The 25,385-nt window shown below is 43.5% G+C and overlaps 1 protein-coding gene across 3 annotated transcripts in view; it reads right to left on the minus strand.

The window, feature by feature from the left end:
- The window catches only part of PRKCA (protein kinase C alpha), a 193,245-nt gene that overhangs the window by 20,131 nt on the left and 147,729 nt on the right, over positions 1–25,385 (minus strand). For 2 of the 3 annotated variants that reach the window (XM_082212492.1, XM_082212494.1), the window contains exons 9-10: positions 8,879–8,902; positions 5,080–5,223 (exon numbers count right to left, since the gene is read on the minus strand). In XM_082212492.1, coding sequence (XP_082068618.1) covers positions 5,080–5,223; positions 8,879–8,902 — 168 coding nt within the window. The remainder of the gene's footprint in view (positions 1–5,079; positions 5,224–8,878; positions 8,903–25,385) is intronic. The other variant, XM_082212493.1, reaches the window with a different exon arrangement.

The raw sequence follows: 25,385 nt of genomic DNA on the forward strand, positions 1-25,385 counted from the left end.
CGGTGCGCAGACAGTTAATGGCTTGCAAGCAGGGAAGCAGATCTGTCCGTGAGTACTGGACTGAATTTACCATGCTGATTCACAGATTGGGGTGGGATTTATCGGCAGCACCCATTCAGATGCTATTTGAAGAAGGTCTTTCTTCAGCTGTGAAAGACGAGCTGGCCAGGAGCCCCAGGGCGGTGTCTATGGATCAGCTGACCAAATCTGCGCTGACCATTGGAGCGCGCCAGGAGGCAAGAGCCTTGGAGAGGCGGGAAGGGAGAGGGGAACGTTGGAAGGAGTTACGCATTCCAGACATTCCTGAGCCAGCTTTCCCGCCGGCAGAGCCGATGGAAATCGGAACAGCCCGCGCGCGCGCAGTTTCAAAGCCCAGTGAGGGGGCGAAGAAGGAGGGAAAGGGAGCCCGGAAATGCTATCTCTGCCAACAGCCAGGCCACTTTGCCAGAGTCTGCCCCCAGAGGAAGGAATGGCAAGGGATGGTGGGAACTGTTGAGGGGGAAGAGCAGGGAGAAACGGAGCAGGTAAAAGCCAACGCCTGGTTGCCATCAGGGCACTGCAGCCAGGCCAAAGAGCAGTGAAAGTGCCCCTTCCCCAAGTGCCAGTGCCAGAAGCTCCTCGACCGGCTCTAGTGATTGAAGTGTCGCTAGAGCTGCAAAATGGACACCCCCTAAAAATAAAGGCACTGTTGGACTCAGGCAGCTCCTGCAATTTTATGAGCAAGGAGTTTGCTGCTGAACACCAGATACAGACTATCCCTTTAAGCAACCCCCTGCAGGTGACCACGATCGATGGCAGGGAACTGTTGGGAGGAGGAGTCAGCTTGCAGACCATCCCAATGATAATGAGGGTGGCAAGGCACACAGAACTGATAGCGTTTAATGTGGCCACCTTGGGAGGTGCTCCCATTATTTTGGGAATGAGCTGGCTAGCCCTACATGATCCGCTGGTGGGCTGGCATCAAAGAGTGGTTTCCTTCGGTTCCGCACATTGCTTAGAACACTGCAGGGGGGAAAAGGGGTCAGCAGGCGCCCAAGCCACCCTGGCAGGGACTGAAGTAGTGGAGAAGGGGAAGGTGCCACCACAGTATGCTGATCTCAGCGACGTGTTCAGCGAGAAGGAAGCTGACCAACTACCTCCGCATAGACCCTTTGATTGCCAGATCAATTTACTCCCTGGAGCACAGCTTCCTGTAGGCAAGTTGTATGCCATGTCAGACAGGGAAATGCAGGAGTTGCGAGCGTTCATTGACAAGAACCTGAAGAGGGGCTTCATCAGAGAGTCCAAGGCAGCGGGGGGTAGCCCAGTGTTTTTTGTGGACAAAAAAAACACGGACAAGCCGAGGCTGGTATGTGACTTTCGGGCCCTAAATGCAGTGACAGAGCCGGCGGCTTTTCCTATGCCCAGGATTGATGATATTTTGACCAGGGTGCGGAAGGGAAAGATTTTTACAAAGCTGGACCTAAGGGGGGCGTACAACCTGATACGTATAAGGAAAGGGGATGAATGGAAGACCACCATGTTCACCCCTTTGGGGGCATTTGAATACTTAGTTATGCCTTTTGGATTACAAACAGGCTCCGCGTGTTTTCAAGCTTTCATGAACCACGTACTGGGGCCTTTGCTCTACAAGAATTGCGTGGCCTTCTTAGATGACGTGTTGGTGTATTCGGAGAATGAGGAGCAACATGTGAGAGACGTCAGAGAAGTGTTGAGCAGGCTGCAAGCCAACCGACTGTGGGTGAAACTGGAGAAGTGTCAGTTTCATACCAAGGAGGTGGAATTCCTGGGGTACCGCTTGTCAGACAAAGGGTTGGCCATGGACCCCGGCAAGGTTCAAGCGGTGCTGGAATGGAAAACACCCAAGACCAAGAAGGATGTGCAGAGGTTCCTAGGGTTTGGAAACTTTTATCGTAAGTTCATCCGCAACTTCGCCCACCTGACGGCGCCCATCACGGACTGTCTCAGCAGCAAAAAGAAGTTTGTTTGGACGGGGGAGGCGGAGCGAGCGTTTGAGGAACTGAAAAGGGCCTTCGCCTCTGGCGAACAACTTCTACATGTGGATTTACAAAAAAAGCTGAGGGTCGAAACAGACGCGTCGGACCGAGCCATAGGGGCGGTGCTTCTTCTGCAGCCGGGGAAGGAGGGGTCGGAGTGGCGACCGTGTGCCTTCTTTTCGCGGAAGCTGAACAAGTCTGAGAGGAACTACACGGTGTACGACCGGGAACTTCTTGCAATTTATGAGGCCTTCCGGAGATGGAGGCACCTACTAATTGGTGCACAACAGAAGGTGCAAGTGTGCACGGACCATAAGAATCTAGAGTATTGGAGAACTGCGCGAGTGCTCAACCAACGGCAGTTGAGATGGGCCCAGGAGTTCTCCAAATTTAACTTTGAGATTTGTTACGTACCAGGCCCGGAGAACGTTAGGGCGGACGCTCTCTCACGCAAACCTGAATATTTGGAGGGAGAGGGTGTACCCGAAGAGACCCATGTCATTCCCGAGGACCGCTGGGTGTGTGGGGCGGCATTGGTGGGGCAAAGGGAACTGGTAGAGGGAACGGGGCAGGATGTATACGCCCAGGACAAACTCAGGAGTCTTAGGAGGGAGGGAGACAAACCCGGGGGTTTTGAGGAGAGAAATGGGGCGTTGTACTACAAGGGAGCGTTATACATACCTGAAGGGGAATTGAGGGAAAAGGTACTCAAGCAACTGCACGATAACCCCACAGCAGGGCATTTTGGGCAACACAAAACCATGTGGCTGGTTACCAGGGAATTCTGGTGGCCCAAGGTCAGGGAAGATGTGCGTGAATATGTGAGAGGGTGTGACCGTTGCCAACGAGCCAAGGGGGAGAGGCGGGCACCGGCAGGTTTATTAGAACCACTACCCACGCCGGAAAGACCGTGGGAGGCAGTGGCAATAGATTTTATGACTGATCTGCCCAGGTCCAAAGGGAAAACAGCCATTATGGTGGTGGTAGATCTGTTAACCAAGATGGCACACTTTATAGCCTGCTCACATGCGGTCACAGCAGAAGAAACCGCCAAATTGTTTGTGGAAAATGTGTTTAGGTTGCATGGCGCCCCCTTGAGGGTGGTTTCGGACCGAGGGAAACAATTTACTTCCAGGTTCTGGAGGAAGCTCATGAGCTTACTGCATGTAGAGGTTAATTTCTCTACTGCCCGTCATCCAGAAACCAACGGGCAGGCGGAAAGAGCTAATGGTGTCCTCCAGCAATATTTGAGGTGTTATGTTAATGACAGAGAGAATGATTGGGTGGAGAAGCTGGCGTTGGCAGAATTTGCTTACAACAATGCAGAGAACGTGTCCACGGGAATGAGCCCTTTTTTGGCCAATCACGGGTGTCATCCCCGAGCCTTCCCAGGGGGGGAGGGGGAGAACTGGAGCGTTCCAGCAGCAGAACAGTTCGTTGAAGAAATGGAAGCGATCCATCGCCAACTCCAACTTAATTTAAACCGGGCGAAGGAGGAATATAAGAGGCAGGCAGACAAAACCAGAAGGGAAGGGGAAAGCCTTAGGGTGGGAGACCAGGTGTGGCTGTCCACCCAAGGCTTACCATTTAAAGGAGGTTGTAAGAAGTTAAGACCCAAAAGACTGGGCCCATTTGAAGTCACGCAACAGGTCAACCCAGTGGCTTTCAGACTCCGGTTACCGAACCACATGAAGTTGCACCCAGTGTTCCACAGATCGTTGCTGTCACCGTATATAGGGGACAGAGAGGGGAGGGTCAATAGGGGACCAGCGATGGAGGAAAAAGAACACAGCTACCATGCAGCGGAGATCCTAGATTCCAGGTGGAAAGGAGAGCAAGTAGAGTATTTGGTAATGTGGGAAGGGGAACCGGAGTCGGAAAACACCTGGGTCAGGGCAGAGGATGTAGATGACGAGGTTCTAATTGAAACTTTTCATCAGAGATTCCCTCGAAAACCCCAGCCAGTGGCGAGGTTCCGGAGGGAATACTTCGCCACCACAGACGAAGAAGAGGAGTTGGAGGGGTTCTCTGATTCCGAGGTGGAGGAGGATTCAGCGAGTCGGAACAAAGACCGATGGAGGGAGATGTTCGAGACGTCGGAAGATGAAGAGGATTCGTTTCGGGGTTTCAGCTCCTCACCGCCCAGAGGAGAGGGAGGGGGCGGGGGGGAAGGGGGCCCTGGAGGGGAGGTGGATGTCAGGGAACTGACCTCAGAGGGAAAGGAGGTGATAGGGCTCCCAGAGACTGGGAGAGACTCAACAGCCAAAGCAGGGACCAGCAGGGGGAGCGCGGGGTCTCTGGAGGAGGATCTCAGGGATACTGAGAGAGATGCAGCAGCGCAGGCAGGAAGCAGGGGGGAGAAAGGGGTGAGAGACACGTCCAGTGAAAATAGTGGGGAGGTGTCAGAAGCAATTGCAGGGAGACCCATGCTTCGTCGGAAGCTGTCACGTCGTGAGTCCAGGAGACGTGTTTCCGTTAAGGAACTTCTTTGTTGGAGGCGTTTCCGCAAACAGCCACTGTCGGACACTAACAGTGACTAGAGCAGACATGTCTGAGGAGCTCTGTCACACACAGAGGTTTGTGGGGCCGCACAAACTCTGAAGGGGCACCATTTTAAGCACAAGCAGCTAATCATCCCCTAATAACTAATGTTACTTTTCTTAGGTGAAGTCTTGAATACAGATGTTGTTTGGAATCAGGCACCAGGCAAGGAATTATGACATGTGAGGGCACTCGGTGCAGTTAAGAGCAGTTATTGAATTCTCCACCATCCAATACAATAATGGATTGAGAACTCGCATTCCCTATTTTATACTCACTCTGAGCACAACAGCACACCTACGAGGATATTAACTCTGATTTCCTGGAGACATGCCCAGTGCTTACTAATTCTGTTTAGCACAGTTCTTCCCTTTATCAGAGATTGGGAACACTGACTCTCTTCCTTCATACATTCAGCATTCCTCCTTTTCCTTTAATTGTTGTTGCTCCCCACACCTGCCCCTGTGTATTATTCATTTGAGTAAAACACAAAACCCCATTAAAACAAGGCACATGAGAAGAAATCATCAAGGCTACCTACCTTCCCAAAACTCCCCTTTCCAAGCACCATGAGAAAGTTGAAATCTGTCAGCTTAACCTGATCAAGGTTATTAGATGGTAAACTACAGCTCCGGTCTTCAATTGGAGATATGACTTTGTTAGCTGAAGGTCCAAGTTTGGCTTTCTAAATAAATAAAGAATATAGCTGTAAGGTTTGCACTTTGCTTTCAAAGCTAGGATTCTGACCCTTGTGCAATGAGAGAGGGAGTAGGAATGAAAGTACTAGCTGCATCCTCATCACACTCCATGAGTTGGAGGGTTAGCTTCTGAAGTGGGAGCCTTTTCTACTCATAGGTAAAGGACCCCTGGATGGTTAAGTCCAGTCAAAGGTGACTATGGGGTTGCGGCACTCGTCTCGCTTTCGGGTTGAGGGAGTTGGCGTTTGTTCACAGATAGCTTTCCAGGTCATGTGTCTAGCATGACTAAACTGCTTCTGGCACAACGGAACACCGTGATGGGAAACCAGAGTGCACAGGAATGTCGTTTACCTTTCCACAGCAGTGGTACCTATTTATCTACTTGCGCTGGTTTGCTTTTGAACTGCTAGGTTGGCAGGAGCTGGGACACAGCAACTGGGACAGAGCCTGAACCAGGCAAATGCCTACATGGGATTAATCTGAAGGTTTGTTCTCAGAGAAGGAACTGCGCAAAATATTGCATAAGCACAAATTCAAAAACCCATTCCAACGATATTGTGGGTATTGTTATAGGTGGCAATAATCTGTGCGACTAGATAGAAGCAACTTCTCTCACCTGCTTAAGAACACCCAAGAGAACAACATCAAAATAAATTATTACCTTCATGCCAAAATCCCTCAAATCAATTGATTTGAGAGCTTCCCTTTCAAAACATGAAGAGTGTCCTTAATAAAATTCATGCATTTAATATGTTGCAGGGTATACAAAACATTTTGAAATGTTTTAGTTGAAATATGCTCTTCATAGTGATGTTTTTCACAACATGTGACGTGCTTTTTTGGAAAGGAAGTCTTTACTCTCAACAGACAGCATATTATAGCAACCCACATAACGAGACTTACTTTCTGACCAATTACCACCAACAAATTTGATTTTCAATCAAAACATTGTTCTCAGTGGGAAAAATATTGTTGCACTTAAAGCATTTGTCATGAGATGTTTATGATTTGCAAATGCATCCTTTAGGGTAAATAAAATTTAAAAGCAGCAATAAACAGTTCTTTGTATAAGCTGATTTCCAAACCACAGAATGTTAAGACAAGGAGAATTCAAAGAGTTATCTCTTAAGGAAAATCTCTCCCTAAAACATAACTAGCTTGGGCTACAGTCAATGAATTCATTTTGTTAGCACCAAGATTTGCACCTGCACAATGGAACAGTCTCTTCTCCCAGATTGTGCCCCCTGTACCCCACAAACCTGCTCCAAAGGGTTAGAGAAACCTCTAGTAAACCCCTAGGAAATTTCCCCAGATCTTCCTTGTCATTTTTGTGCCTAAAATTAACATCCAATCATTTTAATAAAGAAGCATGAATACTGGGATTTTCTAGCTGCTTCAAAAAGCCCCCCCCAAAAAAAAAATACAGACAAAGGTGATGTGTAGAGTCAGAAATGCTTCAACAAATTTTCACTGTATCATTTCACTCATAACTTCACTGGCAACATCAATTGGTTAAATGTAGTATACTCCTCATAAGTGGCACACAGAAAATCAACTGAGATAAGAAAAGAAAAACACAAGACTGCAAAGGACTTTTATCAGAAAAGAAAATTCTTAGAACTGTAAACTCCGATTTGAGTGTTTTATGGCCAAGTAAAATTAAGATGATAGATTTATACAGGGGGTTAAAATAATAAAAAACAACAGCAACAGTAAGTAAAGAGTAGCCCCTATTACTTGAATAAAAGGTTGTGTTTAAAGCCACAACCACTACACTAAAAGTCAGCGAATCCTCACACCATGTCATAATGGCAATTATGGTGTTATCCATATACCATCATTCAGATCTCTGGATGACCTCTTACAGAGGCTTTGTACAGATGTTAAAAGGCATAAGGGATAACACTGAACCCTGCAAACCCCCACAGCATAATCATCACAAGGTTGAGCAGCTGTGTCCCAGTGCTATGCTCTGGCAATGATCCTGCAGGTAGGAGTGTAACAAAGCCGTTCCAGGAGAATATCATAGTATCAAAAGCCATTCAGAGGTCAAGATGAATAAACATTTATCATTCCCCTGATATAAGGAATCAACCAGGGTGATCAAGTCTGTTTCAGTGCTAAACTGGCCTGAAACCAGATCAAAATGTAGGAATTTGTAAAGGTAACTGAGAAGACAACAGGTAATACTGGGGGACATGTCTTACATTGCTAGAAGACCATCAAAAAGGAGCTAGGAGGCTTTAATTTCCATCTAGACAACCCAGTCCCAATTATTGGGGACGACCAATCATCATTCGCCAAACACTAGGTTCTTGCCTGAAGCAAGTGCTAGCTAATTTTTTTTACATATTGGAGCCAAATTGCAGAATATGAAATATCACAATAACTAAAATTAATTACATGCCTCCATTTTTAGGATACAGAGTATGATAATTACTGCATTATAGCATATGCCTCATATTACTCCGGGCAGAAAATATTATTTATAGTGTGTATCCCAAGGCTGGCTCCTGACCTGTGAACTGAGGTTGAAAGGAAGCAAGCATCCTATCAGTCTATCAAACCTGACACGGTACATCCATCAGATTGGGAATAATCCCAAGGGGTTTTAATTGAGTTCAACATAATTTATTAGGATAAGAGCCATCACTTGAATATTTTTCATAGCCGTCCTCCTTTTTTAATAAGAAATCAATATATGAAACAGATTTTTAGCCCAGCACAAAAATCAATAAAGGTCAAAATATTTTAATGTATATCTTAATGATAAAATGGAGGGCCTTTTTCAGATTTATTTTTAAAATATATATATAAAACACAAACTTTTTGTGGTATTGGTTATGAAGAACTCAGAGAGCTTTTAAGCCTCTGAATCACATTATTCTGTCACGCTGTATCACAAGCCAAATCTCACCATGCAATATGCAATGCATGCCGAATAGACTTCAGGCAGAATACCATGCAATGGACTTACTCTGCCTTAGCCAGAGAAGGCGCTATAGGTAGACATTTAAACAAGGAGAAAAAAGTTGTGTTCAGTATCAAACTCAGAACACTGCTTTTGCCCTTTGGATTTTCATGTTAACGTTTCAGAAACCAGTGCTTTCTGAAGAAGCAAAATACCACTGGAAGATATACACTTTACAGTCTGGTGCCATTTCTGCTAATGGTGGGGTATATTCATAGTCCTCCCCTGGTTCAGCAGCACTTATTAGGACTGCTGATTTCCTCATTCCTCTGCGTAACACAACTGGGCTTTCAAATTTTAAGCCAAGAGCACAGAAGGCGCAAAGACCGTTCTGGTCTCCTTTCAGGCATGCAAGACCTGTGCAAGTTGGCTGGGGAGCTTTTCATTGCACATAGGATCCTACTTTAAGTGCAAGCCAAAGCAGGTTAAAACTATACATAAAGCTGCCCAGGAGATAACTATTGGGATCTCTTTTTTGATTATTTGCCATTATTAGAAACTCATCTTGCATATTGACACTACACATGTTAATTATCTCTTAGTAAAACAATACAAAAAACCCACAGACAAACTTCAAATGCAGATTTCAAATGTAAATTAGATGCACCATGAAGAGGGTAGAAAAATCCCAAGACATGCACGTAGTCTTACTTTCTTTGGTTTGGACGCACCTTATCTTGGACCTTTCTTTTACCCTGTAACCACAGGCAAGTTATTACTTTTGGGCATTGAACGAAACCACTATAATTCTATAAGCAAAAAACAAACAAACCCCAGCCCCACCTGGTACAATTATAGGGGGTCCCATTCACTATCTACTCCACAACTCTCTTTTGGGTTTTACCTGCAAGTACTTTATGGAGAGCATTCCTTCACAGAGAACTAGCAAGAACATACCCTCCCAACTCAACAGGAGAAGAAAAGTGATCATAGCCAGCAATTTAATCCTTAGAAGGGCATGTACCAATAGCACTGCCACAAAACATGTTAGCTTGCCTTCATGAAAAAAACAGGAATGGGTATCTTCAAAAGTATATCTTCAGAAACTGATATGTTTTTTCCTAATTTGTGGATTTCACAATTTCAAGAATTGTGTCTGCAGATTCATTTCAGACTAGAGTAGGGTGCTTTCCTGAATTCAAAAGCCAATCTGTTATACTCAAACAGAGAAGTCACCATGGTTGCATCCATACCATACATTTAAAGCACTTTTCAAAGTTATGGCTTCACCCAAAGAATCCTGGGAACTGTAGTTTGTTAAAGGGGTTGGGAATAATAGCTTGGAGACACACTGCAGAACCCAGGATTTTTTGGGGAGGGAGAGCCATGACTGTTAACAGTTGCAAATAGTTCAAAATTGAACTATTAACTTCAGTGGCAATCACACTTCATCCATTGCTCCGAAACGTCTCTCACACACCCTTGTTTATTTCTATACAAAATCTTCTGGGTTCAGTTTAAAGTAACTATAGTCTGGTATTGCATCTTGTCTCCAAACCATGATTTGAACCTGCAGTTTGATGTGGGTTTGCAAGCCATGGTTTAGAGGTTGGCTCGAACCACAAATTTGCCTCAGCAAATTTTACCTCAGCAAACAATGCTTAGCAAAAAACAAAAAGCAAACAAAGAATAATAATAAACCCAGGAAGTGGAAGAAGGAACCCATGGACAAGAATGGGAAAGCACTTTGCTTTTGTGCTACGTTTTAATTAAACCTATGAGTCACACTACAACTAACTGCAAATAGTAGCAGGACTACTATCTGGTCCATTTGAGAAGGCACAGTATGCCTGTTGCCATAGCAACATGTTTAAGACAATCTCAAAGGAGCTCTCTTGCCTGCCTTCTCTTCAGTACACAGAAAACATGAAAAATGGTTTATGTGTGCGTTTTCATCTAATACACTGGAATATGAACCTATGTTTTCTGTAGTCTCTTTCTGGCGAACAATCACTTCAACCACATCTAGTGATACTCCTGCAGTTGATCCCTGCATTGCAGGGGGTTTGACTAGATGGCCCTTGGGGTCCCTTCCAACTCTACAATACAATGATTTTAGACTTATGTGACATACATCTCTGCAGCTCACTACAAATTACTACTCTGAGCTCAGGAAGGCTTAGGAGATATAAACAGTATGTGACCAATGCAGCAAAGAGCAGAGCCCATGCAGATCCCCAAAATGTTATTGAGCTTTGAGGAAGAGAAATCAGAGTTTGTCTATGTCCCTGCTGTTGATTTAAAAACAGAGCGAGGGACGACAACAACAACAACAACAACAACAACAACAACTTATTATTTATACCCCGCCCATCTGGCTGAGTTTCCCCAGCCACTCTGGGCGGCTTCCAATCGAATGTTAAAAACAAAACAGCATTTAATATTAAAAACTTCCCTGAACAGGGCTGCCTTCAGATGTCTTTTAAAGATAAGATAGCTACTTATTTCCTTCACATCTGAAGGGAGGGCACTCCACAGGGCGGGCGCCACTACCGAGAAGGCCCTCTGTCTGGTTCCCTGTAACCTCACTTCTCGCAATGAGAGAACCGCCAGAAGGTCCTTGGTGCTGGATCTCAGTGTCCGGGCTGAACGATGGGGGTGGAGATGCTCCTTCAGGTATACTGGACCAAGGCCATTTAGGGCTTTAAAGGTCAGCAGCAACACTTTGAATTGTGCTCGGAAACGTTCTGGGAGCCGATGCAGATCTGTCAGGACCGGTGTTATGTGGTCCCGGCGGCCACTCCCAGTCACCAGTCTAGCTGCCGCATTCTGGATTAATTGCAGTTTCTGGGTCACCTTCAAAGGTAGCCCCAGGATGGGTGCCTAAGCTATTTTCTTACTAATTAGAGGGGAGGTAACCAGCTCTCTCTCTCTCTCTCTCTCTCTCTCTCTCTCTCTCTCTCTCTCTGTGTGTGTGTGTGTGTGCATGTATTCAGCCTAGGAGCAAAGACAACAAAAAGAAGGCAATGGCTGCTACTGGGTAAAGATGAGCTGAAGGGAGGAAGACTGGGCTAGATGGAATAACGGGAGGAATGCCATAGGAAATGAGTAAAATGACAAGTTTCTGGTTGAAACCACCAAGTGAGGAAAGAGATCATGAGTTGTAGCACTCCCAGAATTCCACCTGTTCCCCACAGCAGTCTAGGAATACAACTGAGCTCTATCTTCGGCACCGGGAGGGGATAAAAGGATGCAAAACAGGGGTGGCTAACATGGTGCCCTCCCGATGTTGCTGGACTACAACTCCCATGACCTCTGACCACTGAGCTGTGCTGGCTGGGGCTGAGGGGAGTTGCGAATTTCAATGCCGGTGATCCACGTTTGCTATCCCTGGTGTAGAATGATGAATGGCAGGGATAGGCCTTTTCACGTTGAGGACTTCAGATCCTGTTGAAAGTCATTGGCTCAGGGGCTGCTCACCAGTCGGGAGCAGAGCAAAAAGTGAGCAGGGCTGGAACCAAAGGTGTGTCCCTGTCTGTCTGTCTTTCTGCCACCCCCTTTTTTTTCTTTCTGCTGCCCTTTCTTGCCACCCCCATAAAATCAGGACAAATACACCGAGGGAGTGAGCAGGTTGCCCGACCCTGCTCTACCGGGAGAGAGTGGAGTTGTTCACATGACAGGGAGAAGTCCATAGGGATTGAGCGCTGCAACTAGGAACTGCCATCCTAGGTAATCATTGGAAATGAGGCAAGATTTTTTTTTTAAGTTCACAGATCTTCCCTACCCAGAAGCCTCCGTTCAAGCCTGTGTATCTCCCTGGAACCCAGGATAATACCAGTTTAAGTATTAAAACAGCAGGCTATGTTATTTTCCTGCTATGATTTAATGTATATGGAGGGACAGATAGAATATGTGTTAAACGTTTCCCCATTGACATTAAAAGCGGAACTTTAAAAAAATCAATTATTTTTGCCTGGATTGCATACTGTGCCTTTAAGCATTAGGAAGAGAAATGTTCCTGAATCAGATTAATGAGTCTCTCAGAATGCTTCACTCGCTATATTGCTGCTTCTACCACAGAGTAAGAAGACAAATTATAGCTTAAAGCAGGACAGAGACTACCTGCAGCATTATATGCTACATATAAAAATAATGCCATGAAATCACAATTATGTGGTCCGCAGTAATAAACAAACAAACACATAAATAAATGTATGCAGTTCTAATTTCTTACATTAGGATCCCAACAACCTGAATTAATTCTTAAGAGATGTTTAAAAGGAACCACTGCGTATTTGCTTTGTTATAGTAATGCACTACTGCCCTCCTGTGGTTTGCAAATTTAAAGGAAACTTATTATACTCCGTTTAAAATTACAGACGTGCACACACACAAACACACTTTTGTGTATTGTATATCTGAAGCATCATAGCTGTAGAATCCATCATGCCAAGGAAACCTGTAGACAAAGTTGTTTCATATTACTTCCTGCAACACTATTTGCAAAAGTCAGTCTTCAGAAGCAATTCACTGACTACTTAGGTAAAAAAAGGTAAAGGTAAAGGACCCCTGGATGGTTAAGACCAGCCAAAGGCAACTATGAGGTGTGTCACTCATCTCACTTTTCAGGCCAAGGGAGCTTTCCAGGTCATGGGGACAGCATGACTAAACTGCTACTGGCGCAATGGGACACCGTGGTGAGTGCCAGAGTGCATGGAAATGTCGTTTACCTTCCTGCCACAGTGGTACCTATTTCTCTACTTGCACTGGTGCACTTTTGAACTGCTAGGTTGGCAGAAGCTGGGACAGAGCAACAGGCGCTCATCCTGTCGCATGGATTCGAACCTCCAACCTTCTGGTTGGCAAGCCCAAGAGGCTCAGTGTTTTAGACCACAGCGCCATCTGCGTCTACTTACCTGGCTACTTACAATGTAATGGGTCACCCACATCCATGGGTGATTGAAGGTTGATTGGAGGTGGGGGAAAACAAATAAAGAAACAGCAATCTGTGAAAGGCCGCAACTTCTTTTGAAAGGAGCATGGCCTACCATGTATCTCATAAAACCAGCATGGATAGGATAGTTCAAACGTCTTTTGACCCCTTATCCAGGGAGATTGCCATGAAAAGTCATCTACTGATTGCCCAGCAATTGTATAAGGTAACTGGCCTCCCTTGTGGGCAAAGGTGCCAACTCTATGGGGCCCTGGTTCCTTTGGCCCTCCCTCAATAAAATATGTAGGGATGCTGCTCCCCCCCCAATATTTTCTGCAAGTTGACACCCCCTCCCCTCCTGCCTCCCACCCTCCCTTGGGCAGCCACCTCACTGCTAACTGGGCACCGCCCTCTTTTCCCAAGCCGTGATTTAGCTTATCTTAACATGTGGACTAGGCCTATGTTTTCACCAAACTAAAAGATTTAGTGCCACCTGCAAACCTGGCCACCTCACTGTTCAAAACCCTAACTCCAAATCATTTATGAACTAGTTATAAAGCACTGATCTCAATACAGTTCTTTGTGGGACCCCACTGTTTACACCTCTCTTTTGCAAGGAATGTTCACTTATTCCTACTCTCTGGTTTTGCCTTCTTGGTAAGTATAACGTTCCTATTCTCCCCCTAATGCTTAGATTTTCCCAAATCTGCAGTGGTCCTTCTGCCAAAGTTACAGCTAAAGAGAAAAAAAATGCAACCAATGTACATTCCCCAAGAAAACACCACTTATAAAATAAAAAACCTTCAAAGGAGATTAAACATGAACAAGACAGCCCAAAAGTCTTATTAAAATTATTGTGAACTATTTCTTTCTAGCTCCCATAAGGAGCATCTCCACCCCCATCATTCACAGCCCAGACACTGAGGTCCAGCTCCAAGGGCCTTCTGGCAGTTCCCTCACTGTGACAAGTGAGGTTACAGGGAACCAGGCAGAGGGCCTTCTCGGTAGTGGAGCCCACCCTATGGAACGCCCTCTCATCAAACATCAAACAGATAAACAACTATATGATTTTAGAAGACATCTGAAGGGAAGTTTTTAATGTTTGAAGTTTTATTGTGTTTTAATATTTTGCTGGAAGCTGCCCATAGTACCTGGGGCAACCCAGTCAGATGGAGTGGCATATAAAGAATAAAATCATCATCATCATCTACCCCCAAAAGGTAGTCTACCTTCCTTGACTAACAGGGCTTTTGATAAGTTCTATTTCCATCTCTTGTCTGAACTATTTCAAGACTCAGGGCCAAAGCCTGAGTCCCATAAGTGATATAGGTTCAAAGCTGCACTGTTTTTCTGTATTTATTTTTTACTCAAATCTGCATTATTTTGAGATTGATCTAAGCAAGATTCATATATATAATCTTTGTGTTTCATCAATTTATTCTGATAAACAGCAATGCTGGTCAGCAGGATTGCATCAAAAGACCTTAGGATTTTTAATTAAACTGTGAAGGCAGAAGCCTTGAATGCGGAGTAAAGGGTTTTAATTTCCTCAACTTAATTATCAGAAATCCCTCTGATGTATTTCAGCCTTTTTCATAAACTTGTAACCAATTGAAGCTTCTTGTATTTAGTCTTTATTTGCTCTTGTAAAAGTGGAGGCTACTGAAAGCAAAAACGTAACTGAAGAAAATATCATGGGAAGACGAATGCCAGGGACGTTTTTTGTTTTTTTAAAGCTTTCTACCACAGCTATCCGTTTTAAAAGCAACACAAAATCCTCCCGATTAAGAATACTGTTCATTGGAACAATACAGAATGTTTGGCATGGTTTAGACACAGAAATTCTTTGTTATATTATGCAAAGAACAAAACGAGTATGAAATTACAAGCTAATATTCAGGATCTAAGGGAAGCAGCTAACATGCTTTAAATTTAGCTGCCTGTTTGTAGGACTACAGTTTTAAAGCATAGGCAAACCTTCTTTCAGAAATGCAGTTCTGCAGGGAACAGATTTTTCCAGTATATTTTAAATCACACACACAGAAGTACTCACAATAGCTGTAATCTCACTGGAAATGACTTCCTATCTTCCAGCACCAGATTAAGCCCCTTTTATTTCCCCTGTTCTTTTAGTGTTTATAGTTAGACTTATTTTTAGCCTGGATATTCATTTTATTCTGAAGCTAAGTTGCTTCAGGTTGTGCCCATTGATTTCCCTCCGCTGACATCAGCGTAAAGTGAAGGAAGGTGAATTTCGCAAACTTCTTCTCCCTGTGACCCTCAGCACCATTTTAAGTAAAATAAAATAAATGAATAAATTATATTCCACATCAAGTGCAACACAGGTGAGAAATATCTATAAATGCAAGGGGGGAAAATAAATAAATATGTTGTAACGCTCAGCTTGTTAGCGATTTCAAGTCACTTATGTATGATGCTTCATCATATATTTATAGATAGGCTTTGGGGTTTTAACATTGTAACGGGGGGGGGGATGATCCTATTATATATAAAAAACGAAGTCCTCTTCTGAAGATACTTTTCTATAGCAAAGACCTGCTTTTTAATACACACACACACACACACACACACACGGCCGGATTTAGGCTTGATGAGGCCCTAAGCTACTGAAGGTAATGGGGCCCTTTATATGTGCAGCTGTCCTTTGTCAACAACAAACTGTCACTGTTTTTTGTGTTGAATATATGCTATATAGCCATTTGATTTATTTTTTTATCTTATATTTTGGAAATGTACATTCAGGGTTTTTTTCCTTTAATTTTTTTTGGGGGGCCCCAAAAGAGTGGGGCCCTAAGCTATAGCTTGTTTAGCTTACACGTAAATCCGGCACTGCACACACAGACTGTTTAAAAAGTAAAATTGAATCCAATGTTGTGTGAGTGAAGTTCTACTCATGCAATAGGATCTTCCACGCCCCCCCACCACCACGCCCCCCAGCTCCAACTGGCCAGAGCACATGGGAACAGAAGAAATTGAATGTTTGGAAAGATGTGTGAGAACTTAACTAAGCATTATTATTATTATTATTTGCAAACTGACTCTATAGCTAGTTCTAGAGAATGCACTGCAAGTACTTCCAGGGGGTGGGGTGGGGATGAAATAAACCAGTATCATTTAGTCGAAGATGTGCTCTTTCAATTTCAGGAATTGAAACAAATTAAAAGATAAGATTTTACTAGATGCATCTAGCTAACTTTTGCAAGTGAACTTTGTGAATAATTTCTATTTTATGGGACATTATTCTTCTAATAGGTTATATTTTTTTGCCTACCTATATTAAACTAGCAGCTTCATTACCTAGTGTTGCTCAGGAATTCTATGAAACAAATATAAAAAGGGGCAGTTTCGAAATCAGTGGTTAAAATCAGTGCAGGTTCGAATGCTTTGGTCCACCATCTTGATTCAAAATGGTATCCAACTGTATCTATGCAAACAAAAACCTGCAACTTGATCTCAGGGACCACTGTGCAAAATTTGGTTATGATATCTTAAGAGGTGTTGAAATGCATAGTGAACAAGCAACTTTCTAAAGCTTTTAAGTCAGGCACAGGCAAACTCCGGTCCTCCAGATGTTTGAGACTACAATTCCCATCATCCCTAGCTAACAGGACCAGTGGGGTCAGGGATGGTGGGAATTGTAGTCCCAAACACCTGGAGGGCTGGAATTTGCCTATGCCTGATTTAAGTGGATGAGCAGCGATAACTAATATTAGAAGATTCAATGCATCCTTAAGAGGTGACACATATGAACTGGGATCTGAATTTTGGAAAGCGAAAAATAACCCTGGAAAGAAATGTTGTGGATGCAAATGAAACAATTTAAAAGGAGAAGACTACTGTGAAGAAGGCAATATGTACTTGGAGAACTGAAAACAACAGAAAAGGATGGAGGGAGCCTGCTTTGTTAAAAATGGGAGAGTGAACCAAAACAATAATAATGAGTTGCAACAGATTTATGGCAGCAGCAATGTAGAAAACACAACTTATTTTTGAAGAGATAGCTGAGAGCCCAGTAAAAATCAGTAACTTCACCTCCAATAGCAGACACAATGCGTGGCATTGCCCTTAAGCAAAAAGGGGAAAGTACATAATTAATGAAGGAAGCAAAACATACCCCTATCTGCAAAAATTGTCATTTACCTCAATACACAGCACCATTTGACAGATGGAATCATTGACCAAGACAGCGTTCCCAGCCTACCATTTGCCTGTTAAAGGTATCCATTTGAGAACAGCAATAGGCTTAATGAGGCTTGCATGCAAGGATAACTTGCTGATCTCTGGGGGAGGGAGAAAATATGAATAAAATAATGATATAGTGCAATTATAGTAGCACTGTAATTCTATGGAGGCATGGCAATGAGAGAAGCCTTAAGAGGGAGTGTCATGTTTCTCATGCAGTGAGGTAGAATTGTGTAAATATCCACCTGCAAACATATATAAGGTAAAGGTAAAGGGACCCCTGACCATTAGGTTCAGTTGTGGTCAACTCTGGGGTTGTGGCACTCATCTCGCTTTACTGGCCGAGGGAGCCGGCGTACAGCTTCCGGGTCATGTGGCCAGCAGGACTAAGCCGCTTCTGGCAAACCAGAGCAGCGCACGGAAACGCCGTTTACCTTCCCACCGAAGCGGTACCTATTTATCTACTTGCACTTTGACGTGCTTTTGAACTGCTAGGTTGGCGCAAACATATATATTCATCCCTATTAACATAGGGTGCTATTTTCTAGTTTGAGTCATGACGGGTTTTCCCCTCAAAAATTATCTCCCACTCATTCATGCCCTTTGGCACTTTTGCCTGAATGCCCCTCTCACACTGCCATGCAGCATTTCATTTTCCCTGAAATCTGTATTGTTGTTTTTTACTTAATTTAGGAAACAGCAATTGCTTGTGAATGACAAAGCACAGCAGGGCAGAGAGTAGATGGGCGAGGTCCCTTCTGAAACTTGAACTTTGTAAGTTCTGAGCAGGACAATGCCAGAACTGACTCAGCGACAGCCATGCCAATTTCATAAAAGGCCATGTTATACACTGGCTCTTTGTGCCTTTTAAAAAAAAATATTTGTGCTTCTTGTTCACAGACTCATTCCTGCTAGTTAGCACACACTATGTGATCCATCATCTTATATGTGGCACAGCCGTGTAATACACTGTTTGCTTGCTAAAGGGCAAGGGAATCATCATAAAGAGTTATTTATGGCAGCTCTGAGTCACCTACCTCTTGCGAGGTGAAAACTGAGGAGACTTACTTATTTATAGCCAAGACTTGTACTGATACATTCTGCTGGCCTTTAACATGAAACTGTGGTAAAGATGGTTTAAAATTAGACAACACAGAAGCACATCACCCGTGATGAACAAGACCATAACGGTTAACCCTTCCCCCCCACAAACCACCACCTTTTCCGGTGCTTCGGCCTGAAGCCAATCTTGTTCTGTTCCAAGGTTCCTGAATAACCCTAGGGCAGCATTGGCAAGGGAAAGAGTAGCACCAGATTCTGAAAGAACTTCAGTGCAGAACCTCGGCGACAGGGAGAGAGTGATGTATGCAAATGCTCCTCCACGGTCCTTGCTTCCCTTGCGGGCTGAAGTAAAATTACTTATATATCACTACTACCAATTGTATGACCATATCGCCATAGTTCTTATTTAGGGGTTTTAATGCATTGCTTCAGGGCAACAAATGCAAACCGTTTGTTATTTTGCCCCCTGTGAGCTGCTCCATCCATTTCATGATTCAGGAGGGCCATAATAATGTATGTAGCTAGATTCACATTACTGTGTGTACACTCACGCCCCGGTTTTTCCACATTCATGATTGTGTATCCGTCTCATTATGATGTTCATCACATGGCTGAGAACACTGTAATAAGCACTGGTTATTCACTAAATGGGCAAGATCCAATGTTGCGCCAGTAGACACGATGGGACTCCCCTCTTTCCTCTCCTAGGCCTGCTCTTGAGGGTCCCCCAACCTTCTCAAATTATTTTTGAGGGTATGCTAGGGTCTCTGGGGGAGAGGACAAGGAGTCTCATTTGCACAAGTGGAAAGTCATTGTGCAAGCAAGATGACACAATTGTGTATTATGCAATAAAAGCCAATTGTTTCTGAAGAGATGGACCACTGGACGAGGTAACCACCTGCTTCTCAAGGAGATCATCATGCCATGATGAATGAAACATCCTCTTTGCAGCCCATAAGCTAAGAGACCATCATTGTTGAGACATCTGACTACTTGTATTTTCAGTTTTGTCCATTAGCACAAGATTCTAACACAGATTTTTCTAAAGAAGCACAGAGTAAATGGACAGATCTTCTTCTTACCATTTATTAAATTTGTATATTGCCCTTCATCTGAAGATCACAGGGTGGTTTACAACATAAAAATTCAAAATGAGAACACAAAATACAAACAAACAAACAAACAAACACAAACAAATAGCCCCCCTCCCCCCAAAAAACATTTAAAAGGCCATAGAATGTTTAATCAGCCAAAAGCATGGTTATAAACAAACATTTTTGTCTGATGGAGGGAGGTAAAAAATGGATTGGTCTTGGGACCTGTGCTTTTTAACTTGTTCATAAATGACTTAAAGAGTTGGGAATCTATGGTGTAACCAGACTCAGAATACAGTGTACAGTTCTGGTTGCCTTGGCTCAAAAAAGATATTGTAGAGTTGGAAAGGTCTATCCAATTGGATGCTCGCTATACAAACACAAAAAATGGATTAATTGTTTCCTAGAAGTAATCAGGACCACCTCTCAAGTAGGATTTGAAGTAAAATATTTTCTAATGGAGCATTTAAGAAGCATCTTCTGCATTCTTTGCTTGGTATGTTTAAGGTAAATAGAAGTCATCAAGGTGAAGGCACTTGAAAAAACTATTTTTGCTGGCACTTACTGCCTAGGACAGATCATTACTATCATAAGAGAAAGAAATTCCCTGGATGCAATTTTGCCTCCTCCTGTCTAGCCATCTGAGCTAAGACAACAGCTTGAAGCCTGGAAAAGGTTTTTCTATCAGTTCTGCTTAAGATCTGAGCAGTAATTTGGGTTCATTATTCTTTTCACTGCACAAGCCAGTTGGCATATTCTGTGGTGGTTAGGCATTCTAGTGCGACTGTGTTCAGATACATGATTTGAACGATAAATTGAGAAAGCATTTAATCAGGGTTGTGTGTATGATGTGATTGCACTGGGCAGGTTCTGAAATTAATGTCTTTTTCTGGAGAACTCCAGTTTTCATTAGGGAAAAAAAGCCAGTCTCTAGCTCTTAAAGCTGGAGGGGAATATAGGCTTGGAACAGTAATTACAAACTCACAGAACCCACAAGAAAAGGATGAATGGTATCTGCAGTGCTCAGAGTTGGTGGCACTGTTTTCCATGTTCTAGATAGCTCTTTGCCTCTTCTTATGACTATATTTGGATATATACAAATTTACACAGACCCTATATTTTTTACAGATCAGAGAGTTGGGGGGGGTGTTGTAGCAAACTGTAGGTTTGCAATAAAGTCAGAGAAACAAAGTCGTTCAGAATTGTCACAGCTAAAAATTGGCCGCTGTTTCTTTAATGCTAAAAGAACTAAGTCAGCCTGAGTCAGCGGCCTACAATGACTCATGCAACCTTTCACCAAATTGTACCTGCATATATAGAGTGGTCAATGTTAGTGTTGGGTATGGATTGGTTGGATGGTAGAAAGCTGGTTGCGTTTGGTGTGTGTAAAAGCTGTCAGTTGTGGTTGGAGAAGAAGACTTTTTAAGAATAAAAGCAGCAACACAGTGGTACCTCGGGTTACATACACTTCAGGTTACAGACTCCACTAACTCAGAAATAGTACCTCGAGTTAAGAACCTTGCTTCAGGTTGAGAACAGAAATCGTGCTCCAGCGGCGCGGCAGCAGCAGGAGGCCCCATTAGCTAAAGTGGTCTTCAAGTTAAGAACAGTTTCAGGTTAAGAACGGACCTCTGGAACAAATTAAATACTTAACCCGAGGTACCACTGTACTCTGCAAGAATACTCTTTCTCAAAGACTCTTTTGTGCCAACTAAGGACTAGGCAAAGGAGTAAAAAGGAGGTCAGAACCTTTTCTTTTTCAAACACTGAATTTCACAGACTACTACCAAAAATGCTTGATTCTCAGGAACAGCCTGGATAGCTTAGTCAGAGCATGGTGCTAAGAATGCAAAGGCTGCCGGTATGAGACAGCTGAATATTCCTGAATTGCAGGGGGTTGGACTAGGTGGTCCTCAGGCTCCCTTCCAACTCTACAGTTCTATGATTTTATGAAATCCACTCTTTGTAGCAAGATAGTTTCCGTGAAAGCTCTTAAGCTGCAAAACACCATACGAAGTGGGTGGGTTTATTTGCTTGTGTTTACCCGTCAAGAAATTACATAGAAGAAAAATAAGAGGATAATATTGTCAAGAACTGACTATTATTAAGTCACAGCTTTATTGGATTATCTGAAAATAGGTAAGGATAAACTCAGTTAATGCAAATGTGTGATTTTTTTTTTTTGCTGTGCAAGGTGCTAATCTTCTGTTAATTTGTGTACATTAAAAAATGTGTGACAGGCTGCAGAGCTCAGTTAGCATCTGTAGCAGGGTGGGAGAGAGAGTCTGTATGAATGCGTGTGTATTTTATACATAGATACATACATAGATACTTAGATTCTCACACACACTCCTAAAAGCTAAATTCAAAAAAGATGCAGTGGAAGGGACTTGACACAAGACGAGCTCTGCTGGATGTGACCAAAGGTCCAGTTTAATCCAGCGTTCCGATTCCTACAGGGACATCAGATATTCAAGGGTACTTTGCTTCTGAACATGGCACATTCAACTTATCTATCCTCTACAAACTTGTCTAATCCCCGTTAAAAGCTATCTAAGCCAATGGTCCTTGACACCAGACTTAGAATCTTCTGATAGCAGTTCAATGCCTGAGTCAGAATTCCAGCATCCTCTCTTCAGCTCCCTGCCATCCCCCTCCAATCTGCTCCAGAGGGTTGAGACATGGGGTGGTATTCAAAGAGGTTTTACTCCCAAGTAGAATGACTGGAATTAAACAACATGACCAAGGGCATATCTACATTCATGGTTTTTAATCTTAAGGAAGGGTTAAGAAATGGTTTGATAACGTGGATGGACAACAGGACATCTTATTTTTTATGTTCATAATGTGCTATTACCGTGTCCCTTTTATTGCTTAATTTTAAAAATTATTTTATGCTGCTATATCGGTAGAACACTGCTCATATGTCCCTAATGCAGTATTTTACCTTTTTGACAGCATTCAAACCCTGATTCCCCTCCGGTGGTATTCAAGTGGCAGATAACAAAGGACACAGAAGGTGGGAGGAAGAATTAAAATGTGACACCAGAGAGGCAGAGCAGAGCAACCAGCGACTAGCAGCAGGGGAAAAAACCAGTTTTTTGGAAAATGGTGTGGCCTGATATTACTTACATTTGTCAAAGAGAAAGGTAAAAAAAAAAGTTTTAATTAACAAGTATGCCCTGTGACATTTTAGAATGACATATCTAATAGTGTTCTAATTGGGGAAATAATGTTAAACAGGTCGGTGTAGATCTAGTCTAAGTTAGTTAAATTCATTTGGTCTACTCTGAGTAAAATTTGTTTGAATACCACTCATGGAAGGTTGCAGGATAAAGAGGGTTGTTTGCTAAGATCACCCTTCCTACTTTTCTTTCACAAAAGCCTTGGCTGGTGTAAAGAGCCTTCAATAAGTGGAGGAAGACAGTAACATACTGCCCAGAGCGTCCTTGCAATCCTGCAAATAACATTTGATTTTAAAAAACAACAACAACTAAGTGTGGAATCAGGGAGCCAGCTAGTCATTCCATTTATTTTTTTTTAACCTGTCCAGGTTTCCCTGCCCCAGTACCAACAAACACTCAACATTCAGTGCTATGGGGAAAGTTTTTTTAAAAAAGTGATCCTCCACACTACTGAAGTTCCCTTTCATGATGCCAGTTTCTTGGGAAATGGAAGCATCAATGCAAAAAAGTTGACGAATGGTATCCCATTCAGTGTATTGGAATCACTGAGCTGAGGCCACTTCCATCCATGCTGCCTGACCATTATTATTATAATAATTCATTCATTCATTCATTCATTCAATTTGTATACTGCCTGTTATATACTGAAGTTCTCACCCTGGGCCAGCAGGGGGATACTGTAGATAGTTTTCACTCAGGTCCACATATGCAAATAAGGGATTGAAGGTGACATTCAGTGATGGATAGTTACAGAAAATGGTTACTGTTGCGTTCTAGTGGAGCTCTATATAAGCAGGCTGGCTGAACCCTTCAGTTCAGTTCTGTTCTGGCCTGTGAGTAAACAAGAGCTGTTTGAAGAATCACTGTGTCGTCTGATGTGTTCACCCACAACTTAACACTGCCCTTCATCCATAGAACTCAGGGAAGTTCACAACACAAAATTATAATATAAAAACCACAAGATACATAGTAAAAATAAGAAGATTAGCAAGCCAATAAGCCCACCCTCGCAACATAATTAAAAGGGTATCAGATGTCATCAGCCAAAGGCCTGGTTTGAGAGGAACGTTTCTGCCTGGCGCCTAGAGGTATATAATGAAGGCGCCAGGCAAATCACCCTGGGGAGAGCATTCCACAAACAGGGAGCCACTGCAGAAAAGGCCTGTTCTCGTGTTGCCACCCTCCGGACCTCTCGTGGGGGAGGCACACGAAGAAGGGCCTCAGAGGATGGTCTCAGGGTCCAGGTAACCTGCTCTTCTGAGCTGTTTCTTGGTCCTGCAGGAGAGCAACGAAGCTTTCAGACTTATTCTTAAATCTCTCATGGATCCTAAATTACTAATAGTTATGCACAGAACCTGCCAAAATAAACTAAATTGCGTGTGCATTGGAAATAGGCTAGGGGCCATAAAGGAATAATGATTTCAACATGTTCAATACCAGCCGCAGCTTACTCTTCTAACCAGCTGTGACTTCTCTGCTGGGTTTTGTTCTCTCACCTGGAACATTTGTGCCTGCACCAGGTAATTTTGAAAAGGCCGTTTAGGCCAGGCCTCGAACCTTGCAGCCAGTATGCAGAAATATATATTACTGGCTGATTTCCATCCACCCCAATATCCCCTATAGGCCCATGTTTTGACTCAGGGGGGGGGGTGCAATGGGTTTTTTACGTTATATTTTTACGTCTTATTTTATATTCAAATTGTTTTCTCATTTATTGTAAGCCTCACAGAGAACAGGGCAGCCCCCATACACTGCACAGCAAACAAGAGGGTTGTTGTGGGGAGCAAGATTCCATATACAGGCTAGTGCATGGATAGGCAAACTAAGGCCCGGGGGCCGGATCCAGCCCAATCGCCTTCTAAATCTGGCCTGCGGATGGTCCAGGAATCAGCGTGTTTTTACATGAGTAGAATTTGTCGTTTTATTTAAAATGCATCTCTGGATTATTTGTGGGGCATAGGAATTTGTTCTTTTCTTTTGTTTTGCTTTCAAAATACAGTGGTGCCTCGCAAGACGAAAAGAATCCATTCTGTGATTCTCTTCGTCTAGCGGTTTTTTCGTCTTGTGAAGCAAGCCCATGGATGGATTAGCAGATTAGCGCTATTAGCGCTATTAGCGGCTTTTAGTGGCTTTTAGCGGCTTATCTGCTGATCGGATCAGCTGATAAGCGGCTTAGAGGCTTAGAAAAAGGGGGGAGGGGGAAAAACCAGCAGGAACTCGCAAGACACTGTCGTCTTGCGAAGCAAGCCCATAGGAAATTCGTTTTACGAAGCACCTCCAAAACGGAAAACCCTTTCGTCTAGCGAGTTTTCCGTCTTGCGAGGCATTCGTCTTGCGGGGCACCACTGTATAGTCCGGCCCCCCACAAGGTCTGAGGGACAGTGGACCAGCCCCCTGCTGAAAAAGTTTTCTGACCCCTGGGCTAGTGCATATGAGATCTAGCAACACGGCAAAAGGGTGTGCTCTTGCTGTTGCCTTTGTGGAGCCCCGCCTGAAACAGATCTGACAGTGCTGATTGCTAGCGATAAGGAATGAGCTTATTCAGGAAATTATGTCCGGGAAAATGGCTCCTCAGATCAGAAGCACTGAAAGGCTCTCAGGCATAAAATGGGAACACAAACAGCAGAACAGTGCTCTTCAGGAGGACTACTAGCAGTAGTGTGGTTTTTATTACTCTGTGTAATTAACTGAAAAAATATGACTAAGACTAATGTGAGCCAATAAAAAAATGGAGAGACGTTGCGGTTTAATACCACTTGCA

This window comes from Podarcis vaucheri (genome assembly GCF_965113315.1).
Source record: "Podarcis vaucheri genome assembly, chromosome: 2".
NCBI lineage: Eukaryota > Metazoa > Chordata > Lepidosauria > Squamata > Lacertidae > Podarcis > Podarcis vaucheri.